Here is a 22000-nt window from a genome sequence, read left to right on the forward strand (position 1 = left end):
AGCAGCTGCAGCAGCACATACCATAGGATGTTGTTCGAGAGGAAATTAGAAGAGTCTTCAAAGCCTCACCACTACTGCCAGAGTTTAAATGAAGACAAATGGCTTCAAGCATACTGCTTACCAAGAGCGCGCTGCTCACCACAGCCTGCCTCCTCAAGTCACAGCTGGTTTCTTTGGGGAAAAAAAACCCCAAACCTGCCTGTGAATAACTTGACTAGAAGTTTTCTAAAGTATTGATCGTCAGTATGTCAAACATTTACACCGCTTTTACATACGCAAACAGCACACACAGTTTCATTGATAAGTTCTTCATTAAAGACTAAAACCAAGGCAAGAATCACTGTAACTCCATCTATAATGATGGATAACTGCTACCTACGGGTTCTGAAAGCTAAAACTGTGCGAAGCCCGAGCGACAATGATGCATTCACTGCTTGCTCCCTTCAGAGTGCACAAGCTAGTGTTTCCGAGCATCCTACGGACCAAGCAAGTAAAATGCTCAGCTTATCTTTCATGCTAACTCCAGTCAGTTGTTCAAGCACCACACTGCCTGCAGCAAAGATGTGCTAGTGTTAGTCACCCTGCACATAACTATGCTTCTCCAGATAAATATTCAAAGGTCAAGTTCCAGCATGAGTAATATGTATAGGACAGTACTCTGATGCAGTGCTATGTTACTCCCGCTTCATCTTACTTCAGCATGTTAAGTATATTTCTGCAGTTTGCACTCAAAAATAACACAGTTAAAGCTCTGAAACACATGCAAGTAGAGCAGCAGCTTATCTCACCTATCTTTCTCTTACTACTGCCCATCAGCTTTTAAGCAATATGCTTATGGCGAGACAGATATCTTAAAATCCCTTATATATCCAGGCTCCAGCAGACAGAACATCACAAGACTTCAACAGAGAGAGGAAAGAAGTTGCCCAGACTGTATACATCTTGCACAACCAGTGAGAAACTAAGACAGATTAAAACTCACCAGACTGATGCAAAAGCAGGAAGCTATTAAAAACATTAGACTTTAATTTACCACGACAAGTTGCCAATCTAACCTACTACAAAACCCTATAAGCCTTGACAGTAACAAAGTGCTGTCTCTGTATCACTGCATTCCCAGTAAAAGCTGTACTCGGGCAAAAAAAAAATAGCCAGGAATTATGCAATAGTCCTCACCCTCTGAAAGTGCAGATCAGACAGGCTAAGTTTTATTTAATCCATATTATTTGAAACACAGTTCCAGAGATGTTTTCATACTGGATCCAGCTGAAAAACTTAACTATCTAGTGCTGATAGCAATAGCTAGCACAGGTTGTTCTGTAGTGAAGCCAACATTCCTTATGGCAAACAGCTGAAAAAAGATGCTCCTCGAAAACAATCGTCCCATAGGCAGAAGAGCATGTTCTCAGGCTATTTTTCTTATGGCTTACCTTCAGAAAGCAAGCTCAGCAGGGTGTGACACATGGAAACACATGCTAGCTATCATACAGACTGAGCAACTAAGTAGTATTCAGTTTAAGCAGCATTCAAGCATTGCTGTTTAGATTTTATGCTAAAACTATCACTACTGCTAAATTTAACCATGTCTTCCAAACAAGGGCCCCTCACTCCTAAAAGCAGGTGGCTTCGCTCTAGCATTAAGTAGAAACAGAGAAAGTGTTTAAGAACACAACAGACTTCAACTTCTCTACAACACCTGTTATAAACCAAAGTGGTTTTGAAAAGCAGTGTACTGTAGAGATCATCCCAGCATGGCAAGTTTCACTGTATGGAGATGATTCAGCATGCACCCCTCGGTGCGCCCTGTTCCAGCGAAGCTGCTCACAGATGTACAAGCGCCCAGGCACAGACACCATGTCTATAAGTAGCATTTCCACTGTTCTGCAATCGTGGTTTACAGATGACATGAGCTGAGCAGCCAGCTGGGTGGTGACCAGCAGTCAGGAAGACCTCTTGCCAAGGAGCTATGTGTACACCCACACAAGGACAAGAACAACATACCACAATAGCACAGACATGCAGGTACTGGTAACACTGGAGATCTGAAGGCAAAGTTGTCTTATACTGTTCACTGGGTTTGTGTGGCAAGGTTTTGGTACTGGGGAGGGCTACAGGGGCGGCTTCTATGCAAAGCCAGCAGAAGCTTCCCCCGAGTCTGACAGCCAATGCCAGTCGGCTCCATGACAGACCCGCCGCTGGCCAAGGCCAAGCCCATCAGCAACAGCAGTACTGCCTCTGTGATAACATATTTATAAAGAAAAAAAAAATCCTGCAGCAGGATAGAGGAGTGAGAATGTGAGAAACAATTCTGCAGACACCAAGGTCAGTGAAGGAGGGGGAGAAGGTGCTTCAGGCACCAGAGCAGAGGTTCCCCTGCAGCCCATCGAGAAGACCATGGTGAAGCAGGTTGTCTCTTTGCAGCCCGTGGAAGACCACACTGAGCAGATATGCACCTACAGCCCATGGAAGGCCCCACGTCAGAGCAGCTGGGCTCCCAAAGGAAGCCACCGCATGGGGAGCCCACACTGGAGCAGGCTCCTGGCAGGACCTGTGGACCCATGGAGAGAAGAGCCCACTCTGGAGCAGTCTGCTCCTTAAGGGCTGCACTCTCTGGAAGGGACCCATGCTGGAGCAGTTTGTGAAGAACTGCAGCCCATGAGAGGGACTCACATTGGAGAAGTTTGTGGAGAACTGTTTCCCATTGGAGGGACCCCATGCTGGAACAGGGGAAGAGTGTGAGGAAGAAGGAGCAGGAGAGAGAACATCTGATGAACTGACCACAACCCCTATTCCCCATCCTCCTGTGCCACAGAGGGAGGAGGTAGAGAATTCAGGAGTGAAGTGAACCCTGGGAAGAAGGGTGCATGTGTGTGTGCGTGTGTTTTAAGACTTGGTTTTATTTCTCATTATCCTACTCCAATTTGATTGGTGATAAATTAAATTAATTGCCCCAAGTCAAGTCTGTTTTGCCATGATGGTAATTGGCAAGTGACCTCTCCCTGTCCTTATCTCAGCCCACAAGCCTCTCATCGTATTTTTTTCTCCCCCGTCCAGTTGAAGAGGAGCAATAGAGCAGCTTTGGTGACTACCTGGCATCCAGCCAGGCTAAACCACAACATGCTGGAAACAAACATCTCTGTGAAACAAAAATGGCTTCCCAGTTTGCTCCAGACCCAAAGGCTTTTAACTGACTCATTTCCCCATTTTGATTTGGTCAGTTGCAACAGGTATCAGGCACTCTGAGTAAAGACAAATATTTGAGGCAGTTATGGCTTCCAGTAGCCAGTCCTGTAAATTCCAGTAAGAGAATTCTGCAACAGAAGATAGACAAGAGAACAGGTCTGGGGATGCCAGCTAGTTACTACAGAAGCTGACATACTGGCACAAGTACAGAGTTCATCAGTATTAACTGGCTAAGTGAATTCACAGTTACATATTTCTGCTCACAAATGCTGATGTTTTAGCTCCAAATGCTGTGTTTCAGCTGTGCTGCACAGCCCCACATCTTGATAGATGGCTGTCCACAACAGTGCCCCAGAGCAAGAGAATTCTGAAGTATTTCACAAACGTTCTCCTAGTATTTTAATATTAAAAATAATTCTAACATGTGAGCGTAGATTAAGCTCTAGTGGCTCTCAGGCAGTACATTATAATTTTAGAGCACGTACACCACCCAGTATGCAGGAATTCAGGAAAGCAGCAGCTGTATAAGCAGCTCACACAAAGCACATAAAAACTGTGCTATTTTTATTAGCAAGCATCAGCATTCAGGTCCTCAAAGATCTGAAGTGGAAGTTCAGCAACAGGCTTATTTCTGGAGCATTACTTCATTTCATCTGAGGAGATTAACACTTTAAACATTAACTCTTACATCACCTTTGATGTGCTGCACTACATCAGATACTGATGGCAAGAAGGCAGAATCTACAATTTGTCCATGTCAGGGGACACCCTGAGAACTGCTGCCTGCATCACAAGGGGTGACATGTTATTTTTCCCCCTTTTACAGAGCAGTTTGGAGGTATTTAAGGGATGCTTTACAAATCAAAGCTTGTTTGAACCTTGTCCCTTAGTTGATGCTAAGGAATGCAATTTGAATTCCAATCAAGGAAGCTCATCCAAAGGTCTGCAGGGTTCAACCTCCTCCCCCACAAAAATGTAGAAAACAGCATTTTCTGCATCAGCTCGGCTAGACTGTTCCTTCCATATGATGAACACACAGCAAACATGTAACAGTCAAAGTTTAAAGCAGCTTCAGAAGCTCCCATGTCCCCAGAGCCTCTGAAAAAGAAACTAACATAAGTGGAGTAGAAGTGTTCGCTGCCCACAGAAATGGTATGAAGTCAGAACTATCTAAAAGTACAGAGTGGCCTCCTCTGCTAATCCACCTCCTTCCCAATTTAGATATCTTAGTGAAGTGCCCATCATAATCCTCCTCAACCTTCAGTGACTACAAGAAGTACTCTAGTCAAAACAGGGCAGAAGTATTACAACACATTGTCCTTGCTGATCAGAGCTGGAGAACACAAGGCTGCTGTCAGTGCCACAGCAGCACCCAGCAAGGACTCAGACCCCCGGGGCCCCTGCTCTCAGCTTACCTAGAGGGAACTGCCGTTCTTCTCTACCTCTCACAATGTTCACCTGCCAAAGCTTCAGGAGCAACACTGTTTTTCTAGTTTATTATTCTCCTGGAAGTGTTCCTTCCACAGTAAAACACTAAGGAGTTGACAGGAATCAAACACTTTGCTATTAGATGGAGGAAAAAACACATTGAAAAGCTTGAAGCCAGCTTTTCTGACTCCTTGCATCTAGGAGAAAAGCAATGACAGCGCAAGAGAGTCTTCTGGTACCAGGCAGCCTGCTTATCCAGCATAGGTTACTGTGTAAACAAAGCATAAGAAAGATCTAGGTTGGCTCTTTGACAGGGTTTACTAACAGACTTGACAGTCATTTGCCTCAATCTTTGAGGAGCTTGCCTTGATTAATGATAAAAGTGTGCAGACAGCAAGGATAATTATTTTTGATAAGGATGACACTTGTGCCACAACTTTACAGGAATAAAGATACACTTGCACACTTGATGGTAGAAGAAATTGGGAACAGTCAAAAATAAATCTCCAGCCCAGTAAAGCAAGCACTGGCCAAAGCTGTCCTGATGAATCAAAGAGCCAATGCTGCACTTCCACAGGAATAAGCAAGCAGATGGCAGACTTTCTGTATCAATTTGAAAGACTGGAAAAGGAGACAGTTGCAGCCGGGGGTTAGGCCCGAGCACTCCAGGGCACCAATAGCTGTGCTGATTTGCAAGCACTTCCACACATGAAGCAGTTTGTTGAATGAAAACGGGTCCAGTTATGCTACTCCACTTGCTAAGCCAAAGTACAAAGCTGGACAGGGGTAGAGGAAGGGAAATAAAGAGGTAAGAAAACACAAGCTCTAGGAAGACAGAGTCTATTGCTTACCAGTGTTTGATCGATTTGTTGAAAGCTCCCAGCAGTTTAGAGGATTGTAAAAAGCAGTACCAACATCTGCAAGCACAAAGTACTTGGCACACAGCCATCTCAGGCAGTTTTACTGTCCAAAGCTCTTAAATTATTCACCCACCACCACTTGGCTTACTGAATGACACTACGGTTACAATGTACTAAGTCTATAGGTGAGGATGGTGCCACGAAGAGGGAAAAAGAAACCCACAAGTGTTTTTCCCAAGTATTTTTGAATAGCTGCACAGATGGAATAGCCTTGCTTATTTCCCCTTTCTCCCTGCCACCCTGTTTTTTCCAGCAATGCCCTCATCCATTCCTCCCTTAAAGCACAAGTGAGCTGAACAAACCAGGTCTGAAAGCCAGTTCACAGCTGTACAGAGGAACTGGTCTTACAACAAATCCAGTACTGACATAACAGAAGGGACTGCTGGGCTACTTATTTTGCTTTTATGGCAGAATTTGAAGAGAGCTGCTTAATCAGCTTTCCTAACACTCTGAATAATTAGCAAGTAATCAAAGCCTTACACAAGATTTCAGTGGAGTATGGGCACAAGCTGCTTTCACATAGTTTGCAGGACTAATTAGCAAAAAGCTATTTCACACATAATTGCAGGAATTTAAATATATTTGTTCCCCTTTAGGCTCCAGGTGACTTTCACGCCTGAAGACAGGATTTGTTTCATTTTTTGAATTCCTGTATTATAAAAAGTCTGTGATAACATCAATAGAATAGCAAGTATCACATATACATCATCATACAGAGTTGTCTTTCCTGTACGCCCTTTCAATCTCCAAGAGCAATTATATTTGTTTCCTCTAATGTAGGTATACAGGTAACAAGACTGAACAACTACCTATTGACACATTTTGTTCTAGTTTGTTTCAGTTGAGTTTGTTTCCTGGGGTCATGCAAGCCTTTGAGGAATGTTCTGCCCAGGAACCATGGGTTGGAAATCACTGCTACAATTTTCAGAGAAGTTGGCAAGCCTGAGCTCTGAGCTGATCCAGGGAAAGCAAACAACCCAAGTCTGCACACTATTAACACAATACCAGCCTTCTGCAAGCAGCTCTTCACTCCTGCAATTAATGCACAACAGATGTATTGCAATTTTTAGACATGTTCTGGATTTTAACTCCTTTGGGAACGCTTTGTTCTCCAACTGAGTGAAAGTCAAATACATGCCTCTAACACAGTAGTCCTAGGAGCTTGTACTATGAGAACAGAGCTGAAACAGAAGTAAACCGGACTCTGTATTAGCTTATAATCTGTTTCCAAAGATTGGGCTGATACTAACGTGTCTTCAAGACTGGTACTCAGTACAGCTTCATGCTTGCTCTTTCAGTGACTAGGAACATGTCAGTCTGGAGTGCCAACACTGAGATGACAAGTGTCTAAGGTACATTAAGAGGGTTCTAGTTACCTGGTACTTTTTAAGGAAGCAATGCTTTGCAGTTCATGCGTTAGTCAGAATCAACAATCAAATTTCAATGCTCAGCTTCAACACACACTTACATTACTACCAAACTCAGAGTGCATCAGTGAACCCTCTTTGGCTTCCAATTTAGAACAGATAATGCTTTGTTTCCTCTAACAGTTTACAGGTCCTGTTGCCTAAGATCTTACACCTTACGCAATCAGGGCACCTAACAGCACTGCTAAAAACCTCTTATCTCCCCTAGCACGACTATCACTAAGGCAGCTTGACTTCTGAGATCCAAAAGGAAGGTTCATGCAGCTGCACTCCGTGCTTACTAGATAATTGGTGTATTTAGGGCTTCTAAATAGGACTTGCAAGTTCCCAAAGTGATTGCAGAAGAGAAATACTGTAATCAAAGTCCTTGTCCTTCCAAAGCTTCACGAAATCATAGTAAATGCTTCATACTGTTGCTGAAGGTAAGGGCAGCTGCAATGATTCTGGAGGTCCTAGAATGGAAGGACAAGGACCAGCTTGCTCAAATACACAGTTGACATAAGCTCAATTTGAAAGTGGATTTAACAGGCTTAGAGCTGGCCAGTATGCCATTACTTTATTAATGTAGCTATGATTATGTGCTCTACCCTGTAATACATTTCATTAGTCTTCAATCAACGTAAGGCACTTCAAATAAGAGTCGGCACTTTAAAACTAATGGCCATGGCTGTGTTCATTGCAAGTGCATAGACACACCATGAAAACGTTTCCTTCCTGTGAGCCCCCACAGATTTCTCCCCCAATAGAAAGGGGAGTACATCAACAGGAACCAGTGTTGACTGCATCCATCCATTTCCACAGACAGTGGGCTGTATAGCGCTAGTACAGCAGAATACCAGCATACAGCTACTATACAGAAGTGCAGTGATGACTTTTTCCATACATCCATGGAGAGCCTTGTACAACAAGACTTGGTCCTAAGCCCAGGTACCTGGAACACTAAAGAAATGTTTCACTTGGAACATGTTTAGTTTCCCAAGAGAATACCCTGACATTCATTTGCACTCGGGTTTGAGAGGCACACTAGGCAGAAGAATGGTTAAGAGCAACTCTTCTCCCTATAGCACAGGTCAACATGGTAAAAAAAGATATTACTTACTCTTTGGTCAGAAGTGGGCAGGATTTGAGTAGAAAGCGGGCCAAAGCAGAGTCCTGGTACATGAGTTCAGGAGGGGCAGTCGGGCTTTTTAAATTCAAGCAGCGAACAATAACATAAAGAACAGCAGCAACTGCAGCCAGCTTCACTCCATCAAACACTGCTGGTAGCTCAGGGGTTTCCAACATTGTACTCATTTTGAGCCTGAAGATAAAACCCAATATTAAAGCTTTTTTCAATATACTGTTGGACATGAATATCAATTGCCATGTTAAATATAAGACTGTGCTAACCAACTAAATTCATCAGTTAACACCGCTACAAAAATCCTAACATCAACTCAGACCAGCAACTTTTAAGATGAAAGGAAGTTTATTTGGCACTGCTCTAAAAACCTTGACCTCTGCAAGAAATAAAAACTGGATCATCAGTTGGAAAGGAGATTTATTCCTAATCAGTACTGCACTAGAATTGCAACAGTGTCTCAGGTGTCAAACCCTACAGTCTGCAGCCAGTTGATACCTTCGGGATCTTGGCCAAGACTACCCAGCACAACGAAGCCCAGTGAAAAGCCAGGCTTATAAAGACACATCAGCAGCTTCGGATCTATGTTTCTTCCCAGATGTACAAGCCAGGCTTGAAAACGAGAACTTGAAAGAACAACTGTGTCAGCTTCTCAGCCTGAATTTTTCAACTCCATGAGAATACTGGTATTAATTCCTGCATGTATTTAAGGTGGTCACTTTATGTACCAGTGAGTTCAGCATTTTTTTTAATTCACTGTAGTTCTACTACTGAAAGAGGACTAGGTTATATCTAATCATTCAAGGGTTTGAGTAAAAGTGGGGCAGGGGAGCGAATGAAAACACACACAATATAACAACATCCTTCCAGCTTGAAATCAAGTTTTTAAACTGATCCAGCTTCTTTTGAGCACATGGTCCAAATAGCTGGCTGCAGTTATTACAGGGACATTTCATCCACATTAATGGGGCAGGTATTTCCCTGGGTCTTTCCTTAGCCACATGGGTAACGCAAGAAAGATGGCAAATGACAAGTCAAGTCTTACCAATGTCACTTTCTTCAAAACTAGAAATAACTGCCAGTCTCCAGCAGAATTGTCACTGTCTGGATCCACGTGCTACCTGAGTTAATCTGTGAGGGAAGGAAAAGCAAGCTGATTATTAGTGATAAGGCTGCCTCTCTTGCCTGGAACAGAAGAACAGATTTATACAGAGGTCCCATCACAGATGTTGTAATTTATTCATGTATTCAGTCATAACTGCTTCAACTCAGATCCATCTGCATCAGAAATCTCTTGCCTGTGGACATATTCCAGACTAGATCAGTTGCCTACAGCATATTAATTCTTCTGCAGTATGAAAAATACACCTTCACGGGCAGAGATAGGCAGAAAGCAATCAGAAAACCACGTGCAACTTCAGAGCAAAGCCAAGATATGAACTTCCAGAAGACCACACAGTTACCATCTTTCACAAGACAGTGACGTTGTCCCCAGCTACAAAAGCTACCCAAATCCCTTCCTATTGAAAAGAATAGAATTAACTGGCTACTGTTCTCCTCAACTTTGTGCAGTATCTACACTGTTACTGAAGTGTGAAGTCCATCTGAAAGAAGTTTCCTGCTACTTTACTCAGGCTTAGCAAGGCAGCTCACACCTACAGTTGGAAGCTTGTAAACAGTCTCTGCTTGTTCCCACACTTGCTTTTTTGAGAAGTTACAACATGTCACACTTCCACAAGATGGTGAGAGCCACCAGGATACTCAGATACAGCCACCTAATTAACACTAGCACACATGCACCAAGGCTTGCTGGAAGAATTTGATGATGCCAATAAAGAGATAGCTTTCAGCCCGTAACTGTAAAAGTGTAAGTGATATTTACAGTTAGAACCGTATTCCCTACAGGCACAACAAACCAATGGGGATCAAAGCTTCCAGCAAAAATCTCCAGAACTGCCTGCTCTCCTCCTCGGCTGCTGCTTCCAACTGGGAAAATACATCACCAGGACAGACCATACCAAAGCCTTAATCCTCTGCCTAGCAGGAAGACAAAACCTCAGAAATACTTTCTCTACTCAGTGCAGCTACACTGAAATCCCTTGGAAGCAAACAAGTCTCACATCAACTAATGATTAAAAGCATGCTGGAAAGATGCAAGTTTCTGTCACCATAACTGTCTGCGTTGCAGGAGAACAGAGGGTGAGGAAAACACATTTAACATTGGACAACTCTGAAGCTTTTATTTTCCAATTCTGAGCTTCACAGTAGCAGGGAGAGAGGAGTGAGCTACAAAAAGCCATTTGTTCTTCTAATCAGAAGATTACATTGGCATCACGTCTCAATGACGAGTTCAAGTACAATGTTCAGCTGTAGCACATTACCTCACTTCCACACTTAGTGAACTTTCACCAACTGCATAGGAGACTACGGGAAAACTACAGCAATGGCTTCCCCATGCAAGGTACAATCAGCAGACGAGCTGACTGAGTTCCTAAAAAAAAAAAAAATCACTGACTCAAGGACAACCAGGTGCTTGAGCAAGTCTTCCCCAGCTAGAACTCCCAGAAGTTGTGTTGGCACCTTCCCTTCACTGTTTTATCTAGAAAATTAACAGACACACTGATACAAAAGTTACCCAAGAGCTTCCTGCCACCTGGATTTTAAGCTAGTTTGCTGTTTACAGCTTTCACATTTAGTGAGTTTGTTAAAACTGGGCACTATTAGTTATTAGCATTTTGTACTAGTGGCATTTTGTATAACTGATCCAACTAAGCTGTATCTCCCTGAGAGTCTTCTTTCCCACGTAACCTTCAGATTACAAACACACCACATCTTTGATACTTCTATATCCAGTTTTTGCCTGTCACTACCTTAAAAAAAGCACACTAGCTTGGAGTTACTTGCAGAAAAATCAGCTGTTGGCATGCAGGATTATGGTTTGACACTTGTGAACTAGTATTTTTCCCCTTCAGACAGTTTAAATACTCACTCACTGAACATACATACCTCAAACGTGCTAGAGGGGCATGTGTTTGTCAGGATCTCTACCCAAAAGCTCAGATCAGTCTGTGTACAGCTAACAAGCAGCTGGCACTGCTGTCGCAGTTACACAGCTGTCTGCAGCTATTAACTAAGCAACAGATCTAGTCCAAGAAGACTATACATTGGTAAACTCCGTGCCATGGGGATCCAGCTGCAGCACTTCAGGTACTTCCCCAAGCGCCTGCTGCTTCTGAAGACCTAAACAGACCTGTCTCAGCCAGGGCAGATTTACAGGGGCTGAGCCAGAGCACTCTGCTCTAAAATTTTAAGAGTTTAGCTTACCAAAATGGATTTGAGAGCTCTAATCACATAGGACTAATGCCTCCCTATTTACAAACAGCAATGAGGTCACCTTGCCTCTGTTTTGTTAAACCCTTTCCGCATTGACCCAACAAACTTGGACAGATAACCACAGTGTTGAGCCAGTCAAATTTTAATCTAGAATCTCCCCTAAATGGGTCAGCATTAATGTAAACAGACATTTGGCCTTTTCTGTACACAGAACACTAGATTCACTTTTAGCAGGCTAGACAAAATTAGCAAGAGGCAGTAAGCGTATCACTGGAAGCAATCAAGCCTGCCTTTTCATCTATCACAGGGTTTAAGATGCACATTGAGGAAAACAAAGAAGTTGAAGCTCTTGGGGCCAAGGATGTTATTTTGAAGCACCTTAAGCATACAATTCTTTTTTTAAAAATACTTAAAGACATGACAGCCCTGAAGACTGACAGGTCTTTTCAAGCAATATTCTTAAATTCCATTTATGACTGAGGACTATAAAATCAATCACCGGAGAGCCAAAGAAGCTGTTTCTAGACAGATTAAGCAGACAAGACTTCGTTAACTAATTTATCAGACATTTCTTGGACTGGCTTCATTTATTTGTAGTGCCTGCTTGGGGAATAAAACTCTGAAAGCAAGCCTGCTAGACAAGAGGAAAACAAAACACCCTCCTTCAAAGAGCTGTGCCTAGGCAGATTCAGATCAGAAATAAGATTCCCCCCCCAAGGGGGGAAGCAAGCAAGCTGTTCCACTGAAGTTCATTCTTTATGAAATGTTTCCAGGAAATTAATAATCTTTAGTATCAGCCAAACCTAACGCCTCTTCTGAAAGATACACTGCAAAACCAAAAGTCACAGGCCTGTCACTACCAGGTAAGATATTTAGAACAACATTATGGCAAAAGGAATTTTATTAAAGAAAGGGTTGAAAGTCAGAGCACTACAAAGGTTTTTAAACAAAGCCAAGTTTGATGCCAGCATATTGTTTGAATCCCACTCGAGGCAGTGTACAGAAGTAAGTGCGTCACACTGCCGAGCCTTCGACGGTTGAAATGCAGAGGAAGACGTTTAGAGACCATCCAGATGAAAACATACACAGGGCACACATACACCTGGGAAAGGCTATGAAGCAATGTCTTGATGGGAAAGGCTGCCAGATTAAGTTTCTGTCGTGCACTGGGGGACAGTCCGAGGTCACTTAAGCTACATGAGTGCAGGAATCTGTGCAAGGGGAATCATGAAAAAAACCCTCAAGCTTTATTGCGCAGTCCCATATCCTGCCTTTTACCCAGCAGTTTTTGTACAAAAGATGTTTTCATTTTCATGGAAAAAAGCGTTAAGCAGAAACTGCTACTTCAAGGTCTCCAAAAAAACTACATAGATACAAGTACTGTAGGGCCACACCACTACTATGCCTCATCGGTTTAGGCAAACAGAGCCAGGCATCACACCACTTCTTTCAAGACTGGCATCCAACCACACCAAGCTTACGCCATGCCGAACCTCCTTTTATCTTCAGTGGTAGCTCAGCAGAGAACACGCAAATGCTGAGATCATCTTGATCTATTGCTCAGTACTTCTGGCCATTTAAAACAGCCAGTTAAGTCTCAGACCTCAAAGCACAGAGGGTATAATTAAGAATTAGCTGAGCACTTCAAAGAACTTAAGCTTAGGTTTTTAGGAGATGTGACCATGAGAGATAAAGTGCAGTCGTCATCAGGAGTCTGGCAAAACCCATCACAGTTTTGTGGTCAAACATCTGACAGATTTTTATCTCCAAATACAGAGGACACATTGACATGTCCCATCACAAGGATGCTTAAAAGAACATTATTTGTACAGCACACAAGTCCTTGGTGCAAATCCCTCTGCTTTGTGCCAGAGCCAGCACGCAGGTCAGGACTTAGCTTGTTGGTGAGTATACAAAGCAGCAGGTACTGTTTACACCATGTTCCGACAAGAATTTCCTGCTGGTGCCTTCACTGGAATTTGACCTTTTCATCAGATACAATACATGGCTCATACACTAAATTTAGAGGTACTGTGAGGCTACAGGGACAAAGTTCATAGCATGAGGCACCATCAGCACAGGCAGAAAGACAGGTGCCTTTAACTGCAGCTTTTTTTCCTTTTTTAACTTGGAGAATTCCTACACCCTCAGAGCAGAAGCCAAGCACCTGAGAGGGCTGTGTGTACATGGCAAGGCAGCTTTCTTAAGAAAACACCTAGGAATAATTCTCTAGCCAACAGGGCCAGAGACTCCTTAGGTCTTTCACTTCCCCAAGGAGGCCAATTTACAGTCAGATGAGCCTTGAATTTCACTTCCTTCCAACTACAGGAACTGCTTTTGTTTCTTCACAACATCATTCTGACTAATCAAAATGGTTGTACTGCATGACAGGCAGCTTTTGGATATTCTCCAAGAAGGTGGTTGCTATGTAGACTCCCCGCATGTCACCTTATCTTGTTCCTGCTTGTCACAGATAGATTGAAAAACACTGCATTAGCTTTTGTTGCACACATCTGATATACAAGCTTAAGACAAGACAAGCCTCTGATGACTCCACAGACACCAGTTAGTTGCATCTTTTCTTAAAGGAAAGGCTCACGTTATTCAGACAAACATAATTAATCAATTACTGCAGAGACTTCGGACTTTGTCACACCCTAGCCACTGCCTTATGGAACTACAGGGTAGAGCCTCCCTGTAGAAGAGGTCAAGCTTACTTCTAGGTACTGAGGCAGAAGAAATACCAGCTAACACCTTTCCACAGTCTTACAGCACTAGCAGGTGTCACTTACAACACAACCCTGTGTCAGCAGGCAGCATTAAGCTTAGGGGAAGAAGTGGAAGCAGCACATTGCAGAAACCCAACAATCCATGCTTGGTAGTTGAGGGAATGCTGACAGCATCAAGTCACATATAGGTAAGTGAGCTAAAACAAACTGCGTTACAGACTAAACCCCCTGAAGGAGTCTGCTCTATTCCCTCACTATATTTTGAAACACAGCATCATACTGTTAAAGCCTCATTTACCCTCAGACTCCAACCCGTCCACCCCCACGCTGTCACAGAGCTCAGATGTACATACCAGAGGAGCAGCCCAAAGTCCAAGCACATGACAGTTGTTTGCTCAGCTACAGGGTGCACAGCTGAGTAAGGGGGGAGCATGCTCCACACCAGACTAGCCACACAGTGGGCAAAGACCATCTATCACCAAAGCACAAATTAAGACAGTTAAGAGGACTTTATCCAAGACTGGTCCAGTTCACGCAGTTGGAACACACCTATACCTGAACACGATCAAAAGCTGAGGTGCCACCACACTCAGTCTTCAGTCTTCAAACACCTTGCTTCTTCCCCCTGACTAGCAGCTGTGCTCCACAGCAGTACAGAAGATTTGCAGAGTCATTCTCTCAGAGTCCACCCATGACAGATACAAGGCTCACGCTTGAAGCTTAATTCACATCACTACATTAAAAGTGAAGCACAACACTTCAGGATAAAAGAACCAAATACAAAGAGACAGGATCTGACCAACATACCTACCAGCACTGCAGAATACTCAGGTTTTATCAGAATGCCAGTTAAAACAAACAGAGGTTTTGGAGAACTACATCAGTCACCAGCAACTCAAAGTTTGAAGAGCTGTGTTGCCCATTCTCCTGCTGAATTTGAGTGGGAAGTTAGCGATGTTACAGGCACACATCTTAGGATGTTTCCTCCTTACTTCTTACAATGGTGTTCCTGTAAATGACTGACCATCTGCTATTTCCCTTAGTACAATCTTTCATATTCACATATGCTGAACCAACACTTCACAGAACTGGGTGTTCCAATCACAGGACAGCCAGGCTTGAACACCCTCAGCATAATCTCTCTGGAACCTGCACCTCTAGGCAAAAGTATCTTTGAAAGTGTAATTAAGTTCAGCAGCCGGACAAATTGTTGAACAGTGAACTAGCACTTGCTAACAGCCAGTCCCTTGGTCTAGCCATCCCTTTCCACGACAAGCCCATATTACGCTATTTGAGTACTCAATGCCCCAAATAGGGCTGTAGATCAATTCTTAGCACTGGTACATCAGGAGTTTCAGAAGGGTTTGGTGTTTGTTTGCAAGAGCTCAGTCCATATTTGTAGAGGAAGCTGTCACTGCCATTTATTTCAGCCAGGCTGAACCTATGATGATGAGAAACTCAAGTATTTCTCAACAGTAGAGTAAGTGCTAGGCAACCGCACTTCCTGGTCAATGCAGAGATACAGATGAAAGTCTTCTGTACATTGTAAAGTATGACATTTCCTTCCACTGCCGTTACCTCTGATGGAGCACAGGCACAAAGGTGTTTCAAGCACCTGGTTTGCACAGAACAGCTTTGCAAAGCATTTTGAATGACTGCTGTCTGATGCTGGCAGAGTAAGTCCGGCAGTCAGAGACAATCTTTATTATCAAGTTAACTGACACAGCCAGAGAAAAGACAAGCCCTTGGGCGCACAAGACTTCCTAGAGCTAAAAGAGGCCAAGACAGCTGCCTGACTGGGTTAGCACCATTGCCACCCACATATGTTTGACAAGCGGGACCTTGTTTCTCTATAAGGACAGAGTGCCCTTGCACACTGAAATTAAATCAATTGTTTGGTATTCCATCAGCTGAGTTTGATCAGATTTTATTAGCTGCATATTAGCTTAATCTTCACAAGCTATTTCGGCTGAAGAAGGGCAAATACTTGCACAGACGTTCAGCTGATCTATAGTACACATTAAGAATAGCAATTCAGAGCTATAACATGTCACGAAATACAGTCTTCCAGAGAAACTCAGCAGTGTAGATGAAGACTCCAATATACTAGCAGAACCATAACGATTTAGGCTGTTGCTGGAAAGTCCAAAACACCAGTTTCAGGCTAGTGTCTGCAACTTTCAACAGGAATTACAAGGACCAAAGACCCCAGCACGTACACCCCTACTAGCGACTGCTAAATCCTGTTCTTTCTTAACTGGATCCAAGTTCTAGCACTGGCAGCATGAAAGTAAGCCTGAAGAGGCTGGAGATACAGAGCAAGAAATAGGAGTAAGAGGACAATGTGAATCCAGCAGCATGCAGGACACTTCCATTATCGAGCGAGGTTAAACTACAACTACATAAGGTTTGCATCACTGCTCTGAAGTCACCATTTTCTACAGTACATCTAAAAGTACAGTTGGAACTTAGTAGATTTGGATAACTTCTCCCTATGCCTGTGTCAAGTGCAAACGATGTTATTCTGCCATCTTCCCTTCCCAATACCACATCCCAGGACAGTGACTATTTCAGCATATTAATCTCTGGGTTTTCACATGACAAGTTTAATAAGACAGCTTTATGAAATGCTAAGAGCCTAAGCTGCTATTTATTCCCCAAACAGAAAAATATAGCTTTTACAAGACGAGTAGAACAAATTATTTTTTAAAGTTTGACTTCTTCAGAAACAGCTTTGCAAGATGGAAGGTTTTATTCCCAACCTCCACATCTTTTCCATCCCTAGAAAAGGCAGTCTGGCACAATCTTAGGTCAGCCTCATCCTGTACCCAGATAGTTGGCTTAGTAACACAGAGGACCTCCCGCGCAAAGGCTGAGATACAACTATTTTTAAGAATAAGGCAGGAGAATATAAGAACCCAAACATAAGCTCTTAGTCCTTTTCTAATACCCTTCCTGTTCTTAGTCTTGACTTTGAAACTGAAATAAACGATTGGTAGAATAATAAGAAAGGCTGCACGTCCACTGATCCAAGAAGAGACAAAGAAATTATTCAAATTTCTCTTGGGATATGAGAACTCAGCAAGCATCTAGGCAGGAAGGTGAAGTAGACAAATCAGTAAGAGATATCAACAGAACAAGCAAAGACTGGTTACCAATAACAAAACTCCCTGCACAGGAAATAAACATTATCAAAGAAGGTCTGAAAACGAGATACCACGAGTGCAAATGACTGAATTGCGTGTTCCACAAATGCCGTATCAGTGGGGACTAGAACACATCAACCTAAGCAATATTACAAACATGGCTGAGCATGACAATCACTGATAAACACGGCACATACACTGAACACACTGTACCAGTCAGCTGATTAATAAGCCACCAACATTTGTTACAGAAGGAGGCATCGGTGCTGCGGAAGCCAAACAGCAATCTGTAAGAGGCGGACAGGAATCTTTCGTACTCACCACACCAACGACAACCACACATCAGTAACACGCGGAAGCTGTTAGGAGCTCTCTGAGGAGACCTGCATGAGAGTGTCACTACAGAATGTGATCCCTCCAGCCACAACTGCGGGAATAAGACTGCTGCTAGCACACCTCTAAGAAAAAAATCACTGTCAGGTGAGGAGTGTCACCAGCTGGAGCACATCCAGTGCGACTGATGCATCTGCCCACCCTGGGCTGTAGTAAGCCACAAGCTACACACGAAGCTAACGAGCAGCCACACAGCACGCGTCCATGCAAGGGAGGTCTCCAGCTGCCACAAAGCACTCGCAGCAGCATCAGGAGGCAGGAGCGGGAGTAACGGAGGAGCAGAGCCTCCCTCGGGGGAGCCGAGCGGCCCGGCGGGCACCGCACGACTCACCCCAGCGGCCCCCCCGGGACCCCCGCGCCGCGCCCAGCTCCCGACCGCTCCCCGGGAGCGCCGGCTGCTCGCCCCACCGCGCGCCCCGCACCTCTACGGAGCGACGGGGAAGGCCGGCCCCGGCAGGAACCGAACGGGGAGGCGCTGGGCGGGGGCCGGAGCGCGGCTCGCCACGGCCAGGCCAGGCCGAACCCCCCCTCCCGAACAGACAAGGCAGGCCTGCTGCGGGGAACGAAGAGCAAGCAGGCGGCTGGGCGGGCCGTGGGGAGCGGCGCTGACCGCCCGGCAGACACGGCCGCGGGGAGCAGACCCCCCTCAGGCCCCGCACCGCTGAGAGGCCGCCGGGGGGGCGGGGAGCAGGCCCGGCCACCGCCTCAGCCCCGTGGGGAAGGGGCACCCGAGTGCCGCCGCCTCACCTGCAGGGCCGCCCGAACCGCCAGCAGCACCCGCACATCTGCCCCGGCCCCGCTACCCGCGGGCCCCTTAGCAACCGCCCTCGCTCTCCCATTGGCCGCACAGTGATGCCGCTCCCGCCCAAGCTCGCCCGCGGATTGGCCGGAAGGCGAGCTGAGGGTGGGAGCGCAGGGCTGCACGGGCTCCATTGGCTGGTGGAGACCCGGCTGGGCGGAACGCTGAGGCTCCGTTGGCTTGGGCGCCTGTCAGTCAGGTAGAGGGCAGTGATTGGCGTCCGCGGGCGGGGCGGGGCTGCCGGCGCCTGTGGGGAGCCTCGGCTGGCGGCGCCATGACAGAGCGGGGCCGGCCTAGGCTGGTGGGCGGCGGGGAGCGGCGGGTGGAGCGGTGACGCGAGGGTGAAGCAGCAGCCGCGCCGCTGGCCGCTTCCTGCCGCCGGAGCCACCGCCCCTGCCGCGGGGCGAGGCGGCCCGGGGCGCTTCTCCAACCGAGCTGCGTGTTCGCGCCTCAGTGACACGGGGCTGGGTGGTCCTGAGGGCCAGAGACCTCGCGGGTGTGGCAAAGGCTGCTGGAAACCCATCGAGGCGTGCCCAGGTGCTGGTCACGTAACGCTGCATTGCAATCAGAAATCATTGAGAAATGATATCTTGGAGCCTTAAAATGGCAGCAGGGCCTTCAGCGTGCCGGTTTTGTTTCCTATGGGCCCGCAGGCCGTCTCTGTGCGGCAAACCTGGCACTGGGGCACGAGCTGGGATCACCTCTTGGGCCTCGCCAGCCCCTCAGAGGGACCCGAGCACGTGCCCAGTCTCCTCCCACCACGTGGGGTGTGTGACAGGGACGGCGAAATCTACCCAGGGGGTACACAGAGCCTACCACATCTGGATGGCCCTGGAGGAAAACAAATAAAATAAAAAATGTCTACAATGCGATGTTTATAAACTTTTCTTGCAGCCTCCCGGAAGAGCCGCGTGTTACGTTGCTAGTAACATCAACTGTTCATAGCTATGTTAATGGTTGCTTTATATAACTGGGTGGAAAAATCCTTTCCCTGGTTTCAGACATTTTGTTTCCTCTGTTTACTGGGAGTTGGAGCTTCCTACGTAGAGAAGGCTCTGAAGGAGCATGTCACATTTTCCAGAGAGTTATGTATCTGGAGAGATGACTAACTGCTGTAGACTGAGTCACAGTGGAGAAGGGAGCTCTGAGTAAGGGCAGAGAGGGGGCTGCTGAAATGACGGGGGCCGAACAGAAACAGCGGCAGCCCCACGGCGAGCGTTCCTCCTCGCTCGCTACAGATGTGATCCCGCACCGCTCAGACAAATGAGAGGCGTATTCCTTATCTTCGGCTTTTAATTAACCTTATGAAAATACCCAGGGTATATGGTGGTTGCTAAACACGTGGGCGACCCAGCTGGGCTGAGGTTTGGCGCGTCTGAAGGCAGCTCAGTTATGCTTGTGATCAAGCTACGAGATAGGCTTGGTAGATAAACTTCCGGTATCAGCCTCTTAACTAAGTATTTGAAGAATGTGTTTGAATTTGATTACAGAAAATTGCAGTCCAATTGATTCCAGGTGTACCTTGGCTCCTCACCATCCATCTGGGCAGGAAAACACTGATCCAGGCAGGAAAACACCCCGTGAGCCAGAGCCAAGCCTCCAGGCAAGGCTTTTATTTTAAATCCTTGAGGCTGTTGGAGATTTCTCTGACCTGAGAGAAGCTCAGCTATTAGAAGAGAGCTTTATTAAGCACACTGTCACAAAGCGAACCAAACTCTTAGCTGCCCACTTCTTGCTGAGAAGAAGTAAAGCAGAGGATGGTCTTTTGTACCAGCGGTGCTCGGATACATCAGTGAGCCATTTGAGCTGAGAACCGGAGGGGACTAACACGGAAGAGCTGGCAGCACAAATTCACAGGAGGCTATGGCAGTGGCGGCCAAGCTCCTGAGCTGTGCTTGTTGCGAGAAGAAGGGATGCGATGGGGAAGGTGCTGTGTCCCCAGAAGGGGAAGGAGGAACCAGTGCAAGTCAGTTGGCGTTTGACTGGGCAGTGTTGAGGGGTTCCATCTGCCCCTTCTGATGCGGGAGCAGAGGTGGCTGGGAGGGAGCAAGCTTTGGGCTGTTAAACCAGCCTGCGAGCCGTGGCTTGTGAAGGAAGCTGCCATCCCTCTGAGTGTGCGGGGAGCTGGCGTTGCTGCGGCCGAGCCGGTGGGAGGGTGAGCACCGCCGGGCTGGTTGGCACTGGGAGCAGTGGTGCGTGCGGTCGGTGGGGTGCTGCGGCCCGGAGCCGGGGGCGAGGCTGTACCGCTCGCAGCAGACAGCTCATGCTCAGGAAATGCCATCTGAGCAGGAGCCCAAACCATCCCGTGAAGGAAGGGTGCCGGGAAGAGCCAAGCTTCATTCCCAGCGCCGTAGGGAGGGACTTGGCCGCTCCAGCCCGGCAGATGCTTCTGGCTGATGTTCCTGCAGAGAATTGGGATGGGGGTGTCCAGGAACGCCCTAATGCTTCAGAGACAGGAGGATCCCTCTTTGGGTAGTGTGGCTATGGCAAAAGAGGCCAAATGTATGTGCTGGAAACTGTAGGCACAGGAAAAAGACACAGCTTTGTCTTGTGCTTTGGGCAGGCACTTACCTCTGTACAATGAGTCCAAAAAAAGGGCTGAGGATAATTTCACCTTTTAAAACCCCACAGCTGGAAAGGTACCAGGCAGAGAGGACTCGATGCGGTGCTGAGCCAGCCTGAGACACTCCCGTGCAACACCGTGGTGACAGTCACCTTTTGTTCTTCACATCCCTCTCTCTTTTGGCTGTTGCTGCCACAAGGAACTCCAACTCTTTTTCTGCTTCATTTCCCCTGGCCCAGCTTTTCTCCTGCTCAGCAAACTTGCTGTGCACTGAAGGACTCACAGGGACTTTGCACCTCTGAGGAAACCTTTTTGCTGGAGGAAACATCAGGGTGTTGATCTCTGCCGGTGTAGCAGAAGCGAAAGGGAAAACATCTCTTATGACAGGGTTTGATTGCCAGCTGAAAATAAGTGAAGTGCCTGTCAGTGACATGTGAGCACAAAAAAGCTTTGCAGATGGAAATAAAGGCAATGCATTTTCCTTTTCCGTGGCTCTGCCTTCCCTGCCATGCCAGCAAGGCTTGGAGGCTGCAGAGCCGTGCCGTTTGAGAGCCTGTTGGATCTGGATGCACGGTGCTCTTTGGACTCTTACGTCTTTTCTGAAAGTGGTGTCTAAAAGCGTAATGGGCACTTTGCAGATCTCTAAATAGACCAGCCTCTGTCCTGAGGAGCTGACAACGTACGGAGGCAAGTGCCAGGGATGGGAGAACGGCTGCATCATACAAACTGGAGCCAGGGGGTGGCACGTGGCCCACCTGCTCAGTATTTTTCCATCACATTCTCATTCAGCTGCTCCTTGCCAAGTTCCAACTCTGTCACCCTCCTCAAAACCTTCTGCTCTGGGTTTATTTAGCACGCCGTGTATTTCCTAATTATAGAACTTAACTGACTAACCTCAGCCCTACCGGGTTACTGCTGTCCGCCTTTTGGTCCCCTGTAGACCAGGGGCTCTGGTCTCT

The 22000-nt window shown here is 46.2% G+C and overlaps 1 protein-coding gene across 4 annotated transcripts in view; it reads right to left on the minus strand.

Moving 5' to 3' along the window:
- Positions 1-21611, minus strand: part of ABHD2 (abhydrolase domain containing 2, acylglycerol lipase) — a 44501-nt gene extending 22890 nt beyond the window's left edge. Inside the window, exons 1-3 of one of the 4 annotated variants that reach the window (XM_075431292.1) lie at positions 21050-21611; positions 9124-9209; positions 8058-8258 (exon numbers count right to left, since the gene is read on the minus strand). In XM_075431292.1, the coding sequence (XP_075287407.1) occupies positions 8058-8251 (194 nt within the window). In that variant the 5' untranslated portion in view covers positions 8252-8258; positions 9124-9209; positions 21050-21611. Of the gene's footprint in view, positions 1-8057; positions 8259-9123; positions 9210-17607; positions 17633-18101; positions 18127-18426; positions 18499-21049 lie in introns of those variants that run through there. The other 3 variants (XM_075431290.1, XM_075431294.1, XM_075431293.1) reach the window with 3 other exon arrangements.
- Positions 21612-22000: the final 389 nt, after the last annotated feature.

Source organism: Opisthocomus hoazin, chromosome 10 (assembly GCF_030867145.1).
Source record: "Opisthocomus hoazin isolate bOpiHoa1 chromosome 10, bOpiHoa1.hap1, whole genome shotgun sequence".
NCBI lineage: Eukaryota > Metazoa > Chordata > Aves > Opisthocomiformes > Opisthocomidae > Opisthocomus > Opisthocomus hoazin.